Genomic DNA, 19,081 nt, shown 5'->3' with positions numbered 1-19,081 from the left:
GCAGCGTAATGACAGAATAACTCCAGCTTTGTGTCTTTTTTTCATTCTAGCTGAAGTCCGGGACAAACTGTGTTCCTTCTCAGCTCAACACGAAACGCGTAATATTGTCTCTAAATGAGGGACCATTCCCTTTTTTAAGGAGCCGTTGGCAACTCTACTAACTAACCTTATGAATAAAATAAAGTTCACTATCAGTAACATCACAGCACCCACCCAGATGTATAGAAACTCCGTCATGCTAGCTAGCACGCAGTACGAGTTATTGTAACTGACTGTAAAAAGTCAGCATAACGAAAATAAACTCCACCTAAACTTGGTTTATATCTGACCCAGATAGACTGCCGGTCATAACTTCTTACCTGAAGTTCAGTTCACCTGACACTCGGACTGGCGGCCGCCTCGGGTCTCTCCTCCTCCTGCCTCCCTTCCTCATCCACCTGCTGGCCTCCGTGGAAGCTCCGCCACAGCCACCACCAAACAACTGAGTTATTTTACACATCGGCCAGCATCTGGCCAATCCACCACCTCTCATTGTTCATGCCGTTAAAAAAAAAAACAAAAAGTCATCAGCCGACCGGGCAATGCCCGGTATGCCCGATGGCCAGTCCAGCTATGTTAACCTGTTAATCTTCACCGAAAAATTGTTTTCTGCGGTGCCATCTTTCGTGCTTGGCTCTCCTACCTTTGTTAATGTGATGCTCATAGTGCAGAAGCCCATGCTGCATTCACTTACACTCGGATATCTGAGCTTCACTGTGAAAACATAATCGTACATTTGATGTTTCATTGAATTTTATTGTTTTAGCTTCGGGATGGCACCTGGGGTGGCCAGTCTGGTTGGGGGGGTGGCCTGTGCCCCCCCAGGCCACCCCACTGGACACGCCACTGGGCGACGGGATTGTGTGCTTCAATTTTACTTATAATGTGCCAAATCACTACAACAGACGACTCAAGACAATGACGTCCAGAGTAAGGATGTTGTTAGACAGTGTTTCTAAGGTTTTTATGTCCTGTTACAATAAGTTCAGTTTTATCTGAACTTAGAAGCAGAAAATTAAAGCTCATTGTGTATCTAAAACATCCCAACAGTTTAACCAATAAAAGTGGGTATCATCTGCATAGCGGTGAAAATGTATGCTATGCCTTCTAAAGGATGTATAATGTAAACAGATCTGGTCTTTGCACAGAAGCCCGTGGAGCTTCATAATTAACCTCAGTGTGTGTGAACAGGACTCTCCATTTAATAATAGCAGTAATAAAATGTTATGGGCAACGGTATCAAATGCTGCACTTCGGTCTGGCAGGAAAGATTTCAACATTTCAATATGAATGAAGGCTGAAAACTGATTAGATTAATGTCTGATGATCTTTTCTGTGCTTCTTCAAGTTTGTAACACCAAACATACTAAAAGATGATTTAAGGTTTACAGGAAGAGTTAGACACACGTTTACTATTTTTCTCTATATTCTTGTTTCCATCACTGACATGTTCAATATGACTACTATTAGAGGAGAAAATAAACCCTGTGTAGTTTCAAAACTTTAATTTAATCAAACTGAGATGTTGCTTAACTGTGATGGACGTGTCTTTTAATCTTGTCATAAAAATTCTTAATTCTTGCTGATCGGAGCTGGCTTGGCTCTGGCTTATTGAAGAATTAAGAAAGTGGAACCGGCTGTTCAAACCCCCACAAGGCTGCCCGCTGGGATTGAAACGACGGGACGAGGCGTGAGTTCTCAAAATGGGCTCATTGAGTGCAGCACAGATAAGATCTTAGAGAGGCTTGCAACTGCCGTGAATACTCAGAATAACACCTCTGAGCGCAAATTGGATCACATCTTGAAGAAGCTCACTGCGGTCGTGAGTTCTCAGAATCGGCTCTTTGAGCACAAGAATGACAACATCACAGAGCGTAAGGTTGATAACATCATGGAGAAGCTCATGGCTCTCCAACGGGAGATTGAGAGACCAGTGTGGACTGTTAGAACAGCTTGAAATTCATATGAGTTGTTCACACTAAAGTAAAAATCAGCATCACTTCATTCGGCTATCACTCCAGAGTCAGCTGTGGTCTCAAGGCTGGAGCTGAACAACAACACCCTGATAACAGACTGTGCTTAGACTGTTCTTCCCATTCTATGCAAGGCCACCTGGGTTGGCTGGAAGACTGTTTACTTAGCCTGGCAGGGCGAAGGACACGGTCTCAGCTGAACTCTGGACACACACACACACACACACACACACATACGGGTCTATGTGGTATGGAGGGACTATACTACGTCAATCCGCCCGGCGGTGGTTTAAGGGGACTACCGAACTCTGGACACACACACACATATACACTACACTATATTACACAAAATAATGAGATTTATTTAAGGAGAAAAAAGATTATTTAAGAAGAGAGGATTTCACTTCTAAAGATAGAGCAGAACTATACATGCCTACATGTGTGCATTCATGTGCTGTATGCACTAAACTATTATAAATCAAGAGATGCTGGCTACTATTAACCTTGTTTTTAGATCTAAAGAAAACCCACCTGCCTTTACTTTTCATGTCCATTATAAGTTGTCTTTCAACAACCATTGATTTATTTGATTCATTTTCATAATGTCTGATATGCTTCACACAGTTAAGCACCAACGATCATTGCATGACTAAAATGTCATCTCTCTTAATAAAACATTATACATGTTGGCACAGCTGACGCTGGTTATTGAACAAAAATGACAGATCGGATGTTAGAATTTTATTTCTATTTTAGCAGAAACCCAAGACTTTCAATGGTCAGCTGGTGTTTAGAACAGAGTTGAATAAACAACCAAAACTAACCCCCCAAAAATCTGATCGTTTCTGCAGCAGTCATCAGGATGAATATGCTGGTCCAGACATGTCTGCTCCAAGTGAAAACGCACTTCAGTTTAGAATAAAGTGTTACAATACGTATATTATAATTTAATAATAATAATAATAATGCATTGGATTTATATAGCGCTTTTCAAGGCACCCAAAGCGCTTTACAATGACATTATTCATTCACGCTCACATTCACACACTGGTGGAGGCAAGCTACGGTTGTAGCCACAGCTGCCCTGGGGCAGACTGACAGAAGCGAGACTGCCATATCGCGCCATCGGCCCCTCTGGCCAATTTAACATCGAGAATAACGGTGGGTGAAAGAGTCTTTCTTACTGACATCACAGTTAAATAAAACGGTCCAGTTATGAAGCTTAACTTCAGTCTCAGCCAAAAGGATTTACTCAGGAACAAGTAAAAGACTGAATTAAAGAAAAATAAAAACAAGTTAGAAATCATCTAGATGAATTCTGTCATGTTTCACTCCCACTGAGTGGCGAAGCCCAGAGGGGGTTTCTCACCGGGTCAGGTCAAGCTCAGACATATCCAAAAATGTCAGAGCACTTTTGTAAATGCTGTCCATGTCTTAATGTCCTAATGAATCAAAAATATATTTGAAGTTTGCACATTTGCATTCTTGCTTAAGAGCATGTAAACACAAACATTGATTTTGTGTCACAGAAACAATAATTTTTCCAACTTTACAGTTTTAGCTGCTGTTATATGCAATTGCTGCTTTTTGAGTTTCAGATGAAAGGCATTCTGGCATGCTTGGCTGCACAAAGCACACACAAAAGTCACGGCCAATGCTTGCTTGACTGTGTAACGGGGGAAGGTGATATTTTTTGCACAAAACTTCCTCAAAACGGACAGAGCAGTGGAGCAGCCAAGGGAATGCACACGAATTAAAAAACTGTATGGCTAAAATATAATTTATTATATTTAAACAGTTAAAAATATAAAAGGAATTAAAACAGCCCTGGCCAGGGAAAAAACACAATAAAAATCAATAAAGCACAAAGATTAAAAGTCCAGTGGCGTCCGCCACGGTATAAAAGTCACTAAAAGTTAAAAATCCAGCGGGTTGGAGCAGAAGGGGAAACCCGGCAGCGCCCTCGCCGTCCTATCAGTGTTTTCCGCTCCAGAGTGCTGGAAGAGAGGGGCAGCGACAGTCACTACTCTTAGAGCTCTTAACTCTGCCCCCTGCTTTCTTGTAGCAAGCCAATCGGCACCGGCCCGTCTCGCTGTGGGAGGTAGGCGCTGTCTCGCCGTCTCTAATTCCCCACAGTAGCGTGATCTGGCCTCCAGTTATTCCAACAGCCGGACCGCTCCCTCTGCTCCTCTGCTCACTGGCATCGTATCCTCGCTCCAGGCTTGCAGGGCCGCCGCCCGACACCATTCCCGGCGGCGCCGCTTGCAGCCGTCACCTGCCACTCCTAGTTCGCCATTCCTGTTGCCTCCCTCTCAAGCCTCCCCTCGAGCACCTTTCTCAGTGGTCTGGCAGGCTCTCTTATCCACCTCTGTGCCTTCCCAGGTGTATCTGATTTGTGATTAGAAGTGGGCGGAGTCTCTCCGGGAGAATTTAATATATTCAATAAAACATGCAATATAAATAAAACACTCCACAAAATATAACCAAAACATGCAATACGAAAAATATAAATAAAAACACTCCACAGTGGAACACGGTAAAACACAGCAAACATGCAAAGTAAAACAACTTCAAAATAAAATCGGTCCTTCCCTGGATGACAACTGAACAAGAACACATCAGAGCATTTTGAGCATACTGTGGCGAGCTCAGACACAGAGGAGACAGAGGTTTCTTGGGAGCACAGCCGTTTATTAGAATCGGCCCAGAACACTGCCGCTACCTCCCTCCTCAGCGCGGCAACAACAACATAACAACAACACAAAATGGCGCTCTCTCACCCGGAAACACACAGTTGCAGAGAGAGCGTCACCTGTAACCAAGGCAACAGAACATAAATGTCAATAACAAAACCCCGAGCAGCCCTGGCCCGCTACATAGGCCCCACCTAAGGGGTCAGTCGTCCCCGACAACCCCATCACCCAACACAAAGTCCTGCAAATGTCCATGTGTCTTCCTTCAGCGCGCAGGCCGATCTCAACCAGCAGGGGAAGAGTCACTTGGATGAGAACCTGGGGTGCCACCAGCATCCCCTGCCCCGGCGGCTGCTGGAGCGGGCGGGCGGTACGGTGAGAGCCTGTCCTGGTGCAACACCGCCACGCGCCCTGGGCCCGGCAGGCGGATCCGGTACACCACTTCTGTTAGCCGCCCCACGACTTCCGCCGGCCCTTGCCAGTGACCACACAGCCTGGGGGACACCCCTCTCTTGCGAACCGGGCAGCACACCCAAACCTTGTCGCCAGGCACGAAAGCTCCCCCTCGGCACCTGGTGTCGCAGGCTCTTTTCTGTCGTACTCCGGCGCTGACCTGGGCCTGGCGGGTGTAGTCATGAACTACTCGTGGCCGCTCCCTCAGCCTCCTGTAGCAGTCCCTGGCCACTGACACGCGCCGGTTCCTTGCCTCGGGGACGGGGAAAGGCCCTAGGACGTCTCCTCCCAATCTCTCCATCGGGGCCCCCACCCAATGCTGCTGCAGGGGGGCAGTGGGGCGTTGAGTGGGGCCCTTCCGTGCCGTACAGGTGTCACAGCAGTGCACATGAAGTTCCACATCCCGTCGACAACCAGGCCAGTAGAACTGTCCCCTGAGACGGCGGAGAGTTTTAGCATTCCCATAGTGGCTGGCCCCCACCGAGCCGTGGACAAGCTCGAGCACCTGCGACCACAGCGACCGAGGCATCAACAGCTGAGGGAGATCCTTGCTCTGTTCGGGGGCCCGCCATCTCCGGTACAGGAGGCCGTCGTGGGTCTCCAGATTGTTGTACTGGGAGTAGTAGGCCTTCACTTCGGGCCCCTGTCCTGACACCCCTGTCCAGTCTGGGCGTCGTGCTGCCTCCAGCCAGGCCCCCACCTGAACCAACGTCGCATCAGCCTCCTGCTCCTGCTTCAGCTGCTGCATGGTCAACGAGCCATCCCCTCCGCCGGCTGTGGCCCGAGCAGTAGCCACGCCCGTGCCTCCTGGGCCCGCCTCCCTGCCCGTTTCGCGAGGGCAGCTGGCGTGGGCGCAGACAGATGGGTTGAGTAGAGCCGGTGTCGATGGTGTGCTGAACCAGCCGCGTCTGCCTGCAGTCTCTGGTTCCCTGCTTTTGACCGCACTGGAGGGCCAGAGTCTCTGTACCAAGAGTGATAGCCAGCTTCGCGGTGTCAACACAGGCCCCCCAGCGGGTCAGCAGATCAAGGCCGATGATGCACTGGTCTTGGATGTCAGCAAGCCAGAAGTCGTGCACCAGCTCCAGATCCTTCACTCGGATCCGCAACGGTTTCTTCCCCCACATATCAGTTCTCTCCCCCGTCACTGTCATCAGCTGGGTGTCGGTGGGCGACCAACCCATCACAAGCGGCCCGGATGTTCCAGGAAACACACCAGGTCGTATTAGGGAAATGGTGGACCCCGTGTCCACCAGGGCCTGGCAGGACTGGTCCTCAACACAGCAGCTCAGGTAGAGTCCCTTGAGGTGCCCGACTAGGCCCGCCACCGTGCATGGTCCTTAGAGGGGGGCAGGAAGGTGGAGCGGTGGTCCCCTCGCTGTACCGCTCCCCCTCTCATCCCCCTGGGGCCACATCGTTCTGGCCTTCGGGGCGGGCGCCAGGCAGTCGCGCGCCACGTGGCCAGGCTCATCTCACCGGTAGCAGCGGTCGGTCGGTCGACGGGGACGCCTCCAGGGCACCGAGGGCTGCGGCTGGCATATCCCCGCGAACAAACAAACAAACTACCAGACATTATGATACAGACTTATAATTTGCACCGATGTTTTTTCGAAATTCTATATGCGAAAAGTGAGCGCGAGAGCCCTCGGTGCGCCTGCTCGCTGCTGAAGTCAAAGTAAACTTTCTTGTCATCTCCGCTACATACAGTCCAGTATATAGAGAGACGAGATGACGAGGCTCCAGTTACAGCAGTGCAAGTAAACAAACAATATATATAAGAAGAGTAAGAAAATAACTATACACTTTAGGACCAGGGGTAAAGGGATCAATAATAATTTAACATTTATAATTTACAGTTTGATGATTTAAAGTCTCACACAAAACCTGCTGACAGGGGAGGGGCCGGCTGCTTCCAGAGGGAGTGTTCACCCAGGGCGCCAAACAGGCTAGGACCGCCACTGTCTACATGGATGTTGAAATCAACTCTAATCATTTTTTTCATTTCATTTTTCAGTGAATATTAATGTATCAATTACTTAATAAATTATAAAAATAATAATATTTTTATAATGTACCCTAGACATTCCCTGCTTTTTAAACTATTCAGCAAGAATGGTTCCTAAACTGACCCTTTCATTTCTTACTCATGTTTACAAAAACATTTTGATATTTTCAGTGGGACATCATTTCATTAAACAAATGAAATATATGCAAAATTGTATTTTATATAAACTGTATTTTTAATTATGCAAAACTTTAATTTTACAGGCATTTATTGTTTATGCGAACAGGGAAGATACAAAAACTATAAAATACAATCAGTGAAATTATACTTTAAAAAAACATTTTTGCCTAACATTTGATTCCTTTCCATATTTACACAACAAATCTGTTAATTAGTAAACAAAGTTGTGTGAAGACACATACAGTGGCACTCGCTCACTCTCTCTCTCACACACCACAAGAAAATTGTTGAATTGTGTATCTGCGCTTCTTCATATTTTTCTGCTGCAGGTGCTGTGTTTTGTTTTTTGTTTTATTTCTTTGTGCGTTTTGTGCAGTCTATTTACACCTTCCTACCTACCTGGACACTCTTTCATTGTACACATCCTGGACGGGGAGGAACGCTGGTTTGAGCGTGGAGTCAAGGAGTCCATTTACGTGAAAAGGGAAAGACCATCTCTGAATCGAGGAGGGGGCCTAAGGGTACATCTTTTGCCATCTTACAATGCTGTGATTGCAGCCATTCCCCAACAGTCTGTGAATGGTACTCTTGGCCATTGATCAGTCGTTGCTGATCAATGGTCATGAGAGTTTGTGTATTAATGATGAAGGAACTGACCTCCCAGCCCATTGTTCCTTCAGTGGGCTGGTTTCAGTCATTATGCAAATGTACTGTTTATAAGATTGGGGAAACCTGCAGTCAGCTGAGACTGAAGAAGTCACTTGGATGAGTGACGAAATGTTTCTCCCACAAAACACTACGTCCAGATGTCAAGATGTATAATGATGACGAGGAGTTACAGTTTTAGTTTGAAGCTGCTTTTAAAAACTCCTTTAAGCCTTTACTGAGGAAATTCTTCACAAATTGGATTCAGGTGATGCAAAAGGACCATCAACTCCTGTAATTACACCGTGATATATCATTCACCTACATATTGATAGTGAACCACGTAAATGTTATTCATTATAAATTCTCTTCATATTTAACTACTCAACTACGTCAATTAAAAAATATGCATTAAAACAGAATTACAGTATCAAACATTTAATGTGTGTAAGCACAACTTACATCAAAAGTGCCCCTCCGACAGCCAAACACATCTGTTCTCTGATTGGATTGTTACATTTGTCAGGGTTCGTACGCTTTTTTCAGGGTCAAATTCAAGCACTTTTTAAGCACTTTCAAGGTCCCTTTTTAAGCTTTTCCAGCGCACAGTTGCAGCAACTGTGACGTTCACTAGTACAACTGACACACAAAACAAAACGACTACACTACACACTAACTACACAAGAAAACACACTAACTTGAGACTCCAAACATGATAAACATCACAAATCTCTCGCGTATCAAAACTCTCTCTCTCTTTTTCGCTCACTCGCTCTCTCTCTCTTCCCAACAACCAAATACCACATGTTGCTGTATCATTTTTTGATTGGTCGACATGGTACATTTTTCCACCAATAGGGAAGGAGTGTTTTTTCTTTTTTCACTCACAAGCAAAGCGTGTTTGCTAGCGCTCTCCATAAAAAACGCCGTTTTTACCGTTTCTTCCCGGAGTAAACGCCACTGTTTTATTCAGAACCCCCCCCCCAAAAAAACCATCGGTTTTACGTGACCTATCAACACAATTTAAAAACTGGTATATAGCTTGAAGTCCGCACGTTCGACCCAAGTTGAAATGGAGACTCTGGGTCCGTCGACCCCAGAGAGTTAATCAGAAAGCCTTAAGTTAGCTAGTTATGAATCGGGCTAATGTTTAAAGCTTTCACTTGAGTAAATTAACTCATATTACTGCTAAGTAATGTTAGCTAAGTTCACAGCATATTCCGTAATAGCGCTGCCATACTGCATCACACTCGGTGCATTTCAATCATTTCTCCAGCGAGTTTGATAGCTAGCAAAATAATAACCATAATTTAAAAAAAATAGCATGTGTAACGTACGCTCACTGGAAAATTATTTACTAGGACTCACCTATCATGCGACTGGAGAACGCAAACTCCGCCATTGTTGTTTTCCATCAAACACTCATTAAAACAGCAACCTACAGGTATGTTAGCGCACTCATCCCCGACTGTCCAAGGGAGGGGCGGGGTCACATATTGAAACAGACTCAAGGCAGCCCAGGCGGGGAAATTTTGCTTTTGCGTCTCATTTTATTTCTCTATCTGATAAGAAAACAATTCAATCAGATAGCTATTTATTGTGAATGAAATACAGTTACATTTTCAAGCACTTTTAAGCACCACATCTGAAATTCATGCACTTTTCAAACCTTGAAAAGACGACATTAGAATTCAAGCATTTTCAAGGATTTCAAGCACCCGTACGAACCCTGATTTGTGATTGACATGACATTGACCAATCAGATGAAAGGAAGAAAAATAGGGTCAAAATTCGTACTTGTAACTTGCAGGGTTTTTTTTGGCTAAGTCCACACACAAATCTTTTTTTACACACACACAAATCTTTTTAACACATACAAATCTTTTTTTACACACACACAAATTCTTTTTACACATACAAATCCTGATTTACAAGTACAAAATATTTATGACCACATTTTGAGCCCATACGTGCGTCGCTTTAAGAAAAAGTCACGTGATCGATACAGCTGCTGTATCGCTCATTGCCAACGCGCCAAACTGTGTTTAAAAGGTACCGCATCCGCATCTGTTAACGGAATGAGTCGCCACCAAAGAACACACAATTACTCTCGCAAAGATTAAAAAAAATACATCTCTCTCTACAACAAATAGAAATACACATCTCTTCGTTACAAAATGGAGCCAGAAAGAAAAAGAAATGTTTCTGCTGCGTGGGATCACTTTGATCTTTTAACATCAAATAAGGTAATAGTTTGCCTGTCTTTGTTTCAGAACAATCTATCAGAACAGGAAAAACAGCAATGTGACCTGCAGTGTAAATTATTTATTTCATTTTATGCAGGCTAAATGTTGCATCTGTTCTGTTGAGCTTTCTTACACAAACAAAAGCACCTCCTCAGTGTTTAGGCATTACAGAGCCAAACATGAAAATGAGGAGACAAACACAGTGAGAATGAACACAGGTCGGCCTATATTGACACTGAACAGCTTTATCATCATTTTTTTTATTAATATGTGTTTTATTATTTTGAAATCAAGCATCTAGGAAGATTGTTCTGGATCAGGCAGTCCTGAATTTTATTATAAAGGACTGCCAACCCCTTCCACCTGGCTTTACAGTTTTTGTGTACCCTAGCTTCATCTGTAACTGTGAGTTTTACAAATCTGGGGAAATGGTGTCAAAAAAACACCCCACAATAGACTGAATGCAAAAACATTGGATAAACTTATTTTTTCTGAATACTAATATTACATTCACAATACTTTCATTTTAATTTTAACTTAATGTCATTCACAATATATTTTTAAATATGTCTACAATATTTGCAATGTAAAAGATATAAAATGATTCCATGGAGAGTACAATACCTTACAGTGTACAAGTATGACGAGGTCATTGAATCAGTGTCTGTTGTGAGTCTCAAGTAAGTTGCCTTCAATGATATTTAAGTTCCAGCAGGTGTCAGTATGGAGCAAAACAGCAACACTGTGTCGACACAGTATCGATACAGTTTGTGAAATGTGCTGAAACGCTTCACAAGGCCTCATCTACCCATCACTAGGAAGGTTTGACATAAGTTGTCTCACCCAGATCACAGCACTTGAGTTTTTATGCCATTAGCTATGTGGCATTTGAAAGACACATTCATTAATGTAGTAATGCAATGTAGTAGTAAATGCAGAATATGTTTTTTAATTACAGTCAAATATAGTTTGATAGTTCAAGTGCGTGTTCACAGTGTGAGTTACAGCATGACCTGATTCCACATCCTGTGCTGAGTTTCCAGTTTTCTCATCTTGTTTCCATGCATCTAGCTTCTAAAGTCAACTCACAGCACATTATAAACGTCTGTGCTGATGCCAGTTTGTCAGTGTTGTTTGAACTAGAGTTTGTCTGGTAAGTGAAGTATGTTAATGTACTTTACAAAGAAAGACACAACTGGAGATGTTTAAAAGTATCTCCAGTCCAGGGTGAATGACACAGATGCTGAATCTTGTGGGCCTTTTAAAGGCCCAACATTTAAATGTTACATCTGCTCTTCTGGAATTTAAAAGCAGATTATCTCATAGTAGACTGATACAAAGAGTCTGGTTCTTTTAAATGTTGTATAGCATAGAGTATATCATGTAGTATATACGAACTGCATGTTAAATATTATATGAACTGTTGCACTTCACTGAAATGTAAAATTGTAGAAATTGCCTTCTTTCTCTTAATTTAACTGAAAAAGTAACGTTGATGATTTTTTTCATTACATAAAACTACAGTATAACTACATTTTAGTAGGTTTACTGAGAGCAAACAGCATTAAGAATATAATCATCCTGAATTGGTCTGCTCCACTGACACTGACACCTTCACTGGTGATATCTTCATGTCATCCATAGGGTGAATATATGGAAACATCTTCTCAGTAAAAGTGTGTGTGAAGGTGTGTATGTGTGTGTTAGTATCAGGATCAGAGAACGACAGCTTTCCTCTGTTCCAGTCCAGATTCACTCTGATCCTCTGGAACTTCTTCTGTATTACAAGATCAGTTTCTGGAGCAGATGGTGAATGTGCTGAATATTTATCTGAACTGAAGCCTAATCTCCATAATCCAGACTCTATGTCTCCCTTCCTCTGCACAGACTCTGCTAACACACCCAGTCTCCACCATGTACTGTCTCCAACATCAACATCCCAGCTGTGAGTCCCTGAGTTAAAGCCCTCAGAGCCCAGGACAGAGTAGAACAAATGAATCCTCTCTGGATTATCAGGAAGCTGCTGCCTCTCTCCTCCTCGTCTCACACTGGTCAGATCTTCAGACAAGATGAGGTTTGGATGAGCAGTGTTTGGGTCCAGAATGAGAGGAGTGTAGGAGACCATGTCCTTCATCTTGTTCCAGATGTTGAAGGTCAGGTTGCCCAGGTGTTTGGCCTGGTCTATCAGAGCTCCTGAGGGCAGCTGTGGATCATCCAGCAGGGGGCAGCGCTGGACTCTTTCCACTGCAGCCTTGTAGTTGTGCAGGAATGAGACGTCTTCAGCTCTCAGCTCCTCCTCTGTGGCTCTGACTGTGTCTGAAAGAGCTGCTATCTCTCTGCTCAGAGCCTCCATCTTCTCCTTCATCATCCCACTCTTCTGCTCCTCTTCCTCCCTCAGTGCAGCCAGCCTGGCCTCCTCTTCCTCTGCTAGAAACTGGTGAAGCTTCTTAAACTGCTCCTTAATCTGCCTCTCTGTGTGTCGGGCCTGGACCTTAATGTGTTCTGCTGTTTGATCAAACTTCACTTGAACTTCTTCACAAACCTTTAACTTCTTCTTTAAGGGCTCCAGAGTTTCCTGAAGTTCCTTCTTGTGTTGTTGTGCAGCTTCATCGATGGGTCTGAATCTGTGATTGGTGTGTTTTTCTGAGTCTCTGCAGACGACACACACTGGCTGCTGATGGTCCAGACAGAAGAGTTTGAGTTTCTCAGAGTGCAGACTGCAGAGAGCCTCTGAAGCTCTCTGATCTCTCTCCTGTAAGAACGACTCACACAAGTTCTTTAAAGCCAGGTTAGGAGGTGGATCCTTGGAAGATCTTCTCTTACAAACTGGACACTCGTGTGTTGGTCTCTCTCTCCACCATCTCTTCAGACAGTGTTCACAGAAGCTGTGGCTACATGACAGAAGAACAGGATCTCTGAAGACCTCCTGACAGACCGGACAGCAGAGATCCTCCTCTGATCTGGAAGCCATTGAGTCTGTGAGTGAAGCTGAAAACAGCAGACAGGAAGTACAGTCAGTCCTGGCTCCCCTCCCTCCTCTACTACCTTCACTGAAACTTCCTTTGAGTCGTGTTTTTGCTCAAACTCACATTCAGTGTGTGGAGCGTCAGCAGCTTGAAGCAGCAGTGTTGGAGTTTTCCACTTTTCTCTCCTGTAGCTGGACTCACTCAGAGGAAGCTGCTAGTTTGGTCTGAACTCAGTCTGATCGTCTGTGCGTCTCTCTTTACTGAGGAAGAAGAACAGGGTAGAGACTCATTCAACTAGACCCACGTGTGTGTTTCATTCCAGAGCGTAGCTGTTTGTCTGCTGTAAGACACGTCAAAACATGTAAACTTTTAAGAAGCTAAGAATACAGAGTGTCCTTCAGTGGTGTAGTGTATATTCCACAACAGCCACAGGCACAACTATAAGTTTGTTCTAGTGGGATATGTCACGCATGAAAACACAAAGGTGGACTCTCTTTGTATCTCAAGCTGTCGTTCAGCCTTTAGGACCCTTGATGATCTTCTTTTTTGCTAATTTAATCAGAAATATTTAATCATGATGCTGTGAATCCTTTTAATAACAGAACAAAGTTTAAAACAGGCAAACCTTTTCTTTTCTCTAAGATATTATTGTTTTCCCACCTTTTTTGTTTTACTCTATGCACCTGCTGATGATCACTTACCTGTTCCTTATGCTTTAATGAAGCCACTACTAACCAGAGTGGTGGAGCTTCACTGGATCGTTGAACTACTAACAGTTAGTGTAATGTAGCACTTACGTGGAGTTATATAAAGTACCAATGGATAATTACCAAGGTAATGAGTAATTTGGGCTAGTACCAGATAATTAAGAACGACTCTTAGAGCTCTGGTAGATGAATGACACAGAAACCAGACAAACACAGTTGTGTGGCTTAAAAGTACTTTAGTGATGTTAAGCCTTTTAAAAGAATTTTGTAACCACACAGTATTACAACAGGTTTAACAGAACTTCAAGTATAAAGAATTCCCCCAAAATATCAAAAAAAAAAAAAAAAATAGAATAAACTAAAATTGTGCACAAGTAAAAGAATTAGTCCTTTTAAGACCAAAGGGTACCGGTGGGGCCCATGACAAACGGGTGTATTGCATTAGAGTTCGTCCAATGGTAAGAGTGTGTGTGATTGTCTGTCCTACTGCACTACTTGTACAGTAGAGGATTGTATTCCATCAATGTGCAAATGAGTGTGCGTGTGTATGTATATCGTCTCCTAGGATCTTGGGTTGACTCGCCATCCAGTGAACACTGGAACACTCTGGGTTCTGGAATCGCTGACCTGGTCTTTGGATTCGTCCCATATAAAAACCTGACCTATAAACAATGGCCAAATATATGTCACGAACAATTTAAGAATAACTCTCACAAATTAAACTAAAGTAGTGTCACAGTGCAGTAACTACTATTCAGATCAGCTATCATCATTTCAATCATCATCAGTTCAGTCATGTTGTACAACATTAAAATATCAAGGTTCAAAGTTTAAAGTATCAATATCCAAAAATTCACAGTATCAAGGTTCAATACTTATTTGTAACCTGCAGTAACATTAAAGATCATCTACAAGGCTTCAAACATTCAGGAATTATAGTCACCATATAATTCACTTTCATTGTAAACATTAATTACATCCATCAAAATAAACTCACTGTACATATATATCTAATCACAAATAAATAAGTATATTACCCCTTTTAAGAAATGGAATAATATGCAAATGCTTATCAGAAATTGAACAAAGTGCAAACAATCAGGTTCAATAACATGTAAACACAAGGGTTCAGTCTACAAATAGGAGTATTAAAATAGACGAGCTTAATCCCGCTTGTACCATGGGCCTACAAGTACAAGTGGAAATACACTAAAAATTACCTCCAAGTATTCAATACTGAGTATTGTAAAACAACTGATTGACATCAAAAAATTAAGCAGGAAGCAGCATAAAGTCTGCTTACAATTATCTCTCATAAAGTTATTTTCAGCTGCTTTAATCATTTACAGCTTTTCACATGTTAATGACTTAGTTAATGATCTAACTAACATAACAACAGTGCGTTTCAGAGACATCCAACAACTGTACCCACACTCCGCACATCACGTGTCTGATTAGCCACATTTAGCTTACCTCCGTCGAGTGTATGCTCAGCGTTTACGTGAAGCCACAGCTCAGTAAACCTTCCGGTTTCGCTCTGCCCTCTACGACAACAAGTACAAAACCATACTCTGTGAACAATATCAGTTTAGATGTTATTCTAACTCGTTAGAGATTAATTTCTCCAGTTTACCGATAACAAAGTTGTAGTCCGCCTCTTCTCCTTCTCCTGTGTTTAACGGCGGTTGGCAACCAACGTAAAGGAGCATTACCGCCTCCTACTGTTCCGGAGTATGGGTCAGACAGTGAGTTTACAATTTGTATCCAAAAAACAATACAAAACCAAACCAAAACAAATAAAAACAAAACAAACAAACAAAAAAACAAAACAAAACACCCACACTCTTTCATAAACACCTATATCCTTCAGAAACCCCACCAGTTCCCCCACCTGTGCCCTACTACCCTCCAACATACTCTTCAGATTAAATTCCCCAATTCCCCGCTCCTTCAATCTATTCTGCAGAACTTTCCTCTCCACATCATAACCCTTGCACCGCAGTATTACATGCTCTACCGTCTCCTCCTCCTCCTGGCACACTCCACAAAGCCCCGTCTCATGTTCTCCTATCATCTGTACTGTTTTATTTAATGCACAATGTCCCAGTCTAAGCCTGGTAATGACCACCTCTTCTCTCCTATTACCCCTATACAACCTACACTCTGCCACCTCCTTCTTAAAATGATACAAGTGCCTGCCCTTACTCCCTGAATCCCACCGCTTCTGCCACTCCCGAACAACTTGCCTCCAAACAATACCTTTTGCTTCAGATCCGCTGCTTTTAATTTCCATCTCAGTCCTATTTTTAATCAATGCACCTTTTGCCAACCTATCCACCTTTTCATTTCCACTGATTCCTACATGAGCTGGCTTTAGTCTGCCTGCTCTGTTCGGCTGCAGAAGCAAGAGACTGAAAACTTGGGAGCTAATACTAAGGAGGGACAAGAGCTGCATAGAGGTTCACCGATTGGCTGACACATGAGGAGTGGAGTAAAACAACAGGCTCCCATCAGAGCTCATCAACCCTCTGAGAAAACTTAACCCTTGTTTAACCAGAACAAATATATAAATCTGTGTCCCTTTTTTGTTTAAATAAATATATTGATCTCGTTTCACTTTCATTACCAGGGACAGTAAGAACAGAAACAATGAACATCAAATGTTTTACCTGTTGTCTTGTGTAGTTAGTTTGTTGCACACATAAGTTGTGAGGCATCTTATTGCGACACCTGATTGTTCTCTCATTTTAGTTTTAGTAATATTTTTAAATGGTTGTACAAAATTAAAAAAAATGGCAGGTGTATTGACTGCATTTTTAGATAAATACTTGTATATGTTTACAAAATGTACAATTTATATTTGCATTTCAAGTTATAAAAATAATTTACTCAACATGTCTGCTGGGGGGGGGTTACAGTAAAAAAAAAAAAATACTACTAGGATTTTAAGTTTTTTGTGTGATTTCAGATCAGTAATACTAATGCAGTAAGTCAATGAAAAAACAACTAAATTCAGACACGTGAGGTTGAGCTGAAAAGAACGATACCAAACAAGGCAAGGGGAAAAAATAAAATGAAACAATCTGAAGGTGAAATAAAAACGTAAAATCAAAAGGAGTCAAAAATGACCAGTTATATTTTGGAGGGTTAATCCAACAAATCATGAAAAATTAGGTTTAAATTGGTGTTCATGACAGTGCAGATTTCTGACATTTCGTGTAATTTAAGCATGTAACAATTTTACTTTTTTTTTCTAACAAGAAACAGTGAAACTCAAGTTAGACTTGTGTTTGTAAATGAACCGCCCCATGTTGTGTAGCTTTCTGGATTTTATACTTATTGGGCTCATATTTATTTATTATACAGGCTATAAAGTACATAAAATCAAAACTCACGTTTTATGTAACTAAAGTGTTTAATTATGTGGGCTACAGAAAATAATTATATAATTAAAAAGTTATAGACTATATTTATATGGAAAACATGTATACTTACTGCATTTGAATCATTTTAACCATATGTAACCCCCTGCATATGTGTTTGAAAAAAAAGGCTTTGATTTTGCCACCCCATTTGATTTCTTTGCCACCCTCATGCCACCCTAAGAAAATTTCTCTAGATCCGCCCCTGCTTGAGGGCCTCTTCAAAGACACATCAAACACATCCCTCCAAGATGGCCTTTGTTCACCTCCTAAATGATCAGTGCATGTTGATAGATTTATATACTCTCTCTCTCAGATGCATGCATGTATACCATCCAACACAACATAACACAACACAATAAACACATAAAATTAAAAATTTAAATACCAAATAATTATTGGTAACAAAAAGCAGACTGTTTTGATTACATTATTATAAAGTCACATATGTCTATACCTGTAATGTTTCATACTGATTGTTTTTCCACATACAATTACAAAAAGAGTCATTTTTTTCCCTGTAATTCCTTTTTTTTTTTTTTTTTTTTTTGTAAAGTACAAGGACAACTGAACAGTGAACAATCAAAACTGATGTTTATTTATAATGTAAGATTGAGAAAATATCATGGAATCACTTCTTAAAATTACCTACACAACATTACGTCCCTTTATCGGTAAAAAATACTCTAAAGTTACTGACCACTTAAAAATACTAACTTACAATACAAGTAGAGTAATTTGTCTGTTCATATCCATATAACCTCAAATTTAATATTTACATTTATAATAAAATGTCCTTTTCTTCCAAATGATAAAAAACTGAATAGGAATAATTAACAACAATAAAGCCAAATGTGTTACAAAGGGTTCAAAATGGGTCTACCAAACACTATTATTATTAATCAACAATTTTGAAATTACTACCAGATATAAAGTTTCATTAAATTCTTGTTGTCTACTACATATGCTGCTACATATATATTTTTTGTGGCAGGAGTTCCATTCCTTTACATTAACCAGTTTTAATTTGTTAGTCTGAGGTTTGTACTCACTCTCTGAGTTACAACTCAAGCTGGTTTCTAACCATGTGCTGAGTTTTCACTTTCTAAATCATTCTTAAATACATTCAAATCTGAACTTTCTTTTAGACTGGGTGTATCATTACATTTTGTCAGTGAGAGTAGAAGTACATGGAGAATTCACTGACAGGAAACAACATTAGAAATATCGTCATCTTCAACTCATCTACTCTACTGACACTGACACTGTCAATGGCAACACCTTCACTTCTTCACGAGTGCGAATGTATGGAAACATCTTCTCAGTAAAAGTATTTCTGAAGGTGTGTATGTGTGTGTTAGTATCAGGATCAGAGAACGACAGCTTTCTTCTGTTCCAGTTTAGATTCACTCTGATCCTCTGGAGCTTCTTCTTTACTGAGAGAACAGTGACAGGAGCTGATGGTGAACATGCTGAGTATTTACCTTCAAATAACTCTATTCTCCATAATCCAGACCATAACTCTCCCTTCCTCTGCACAGACTCTGCTAACACACCCAGGTCCCAATATGCATTGTCTCCAACTTCTACATCCCAGCTGTGAGTCCCTGAGTTAAAGCCCTCAGAGCCCAGGACAGAGTAGAACCAATTAGTTCGCTCTGGATTATCAGGAAGCTGCTGCCTCTCTTCTCCTCCTCTCACACTGGTCAGATCTTCAGACAGGATGAGGTTTGGATGAGCAGTGTTTGGGTCCAG

General features: G+C 42.0%; 1 protein-coding gene across 4 annotated transcripts; it reads right to left on the bottom strand.

The window, feature by feature from the left end:
* Nucleotides 1-10,924: 10,924 nt before the first annotated feature.
* On the bottom strand, nucleotides 10,925-16,300 carry LOC116320172 (nuclear factor 7, brain-like). Of its 4 annotated transcripts, none has more exons than XM_039608791.1 (6): nucleotides 16,164-16,300; nucleotides 15,538-15,625; nucleotides 15,378-15,448; nucleotides 13,899-14,566; nucleotides 13,321-13,457; nucleotides 10,925-13,219 (listed from the first exon to the last, which is right to left on the bottom strand). In XM_039608791.1, the coding sequence occupies exon 6, from the start codon at nucleotides 13,200-13,202 to the stop codon at nucleotides 11,808-11,810; it is 1,395 nt and encodes a 464-aa protein (XP_039464725.1). In that variant the 5' UTR covers nucleotides 13,203-13,219; nucleotides 13,321-13,457; nucleotides 13,899-14,566; nucleotides 15,378-15,448; nucleotides 15,538-15,625; nucleotides 16,164-16,300; the 3' UTR covers nucleotides 10,925-11,807. The 4 variants fall into 4 exon arrangements, with proteins under 4 accessions (XP_039464725.1, XP_039464726.1, XP_039464727.1 ...); XM_039608792.1 differs by having other exon boundaries at nucleotides 15,538-15,622; nucleotides 16,164-16,296; XM_039608793.1 differs by lacking the exon at nucleotides 13,899-14,566.
* Between the last annotated feature and the right edge of the window lie 2,781 nt (nucleotides 16,301-19,081).

This window comes from Oreochromis aureus, linkage group 3, assembly GCF_013358895.1.
Source record: "Oreochromis aureus strain Israel breed Guangdong linkage group 3, ZZ_aureus, whole genome shotgun sequence".
Lineage (NCBI taxonomy): Eukaryota > Metazoa > Chordata > Actinopteri > Cichliformes > Cichlidae > Oreochromis > Oreochromis aureus.
This window is presented reverse-complemented; position numbering and strand designations above follow the sequence as displayed.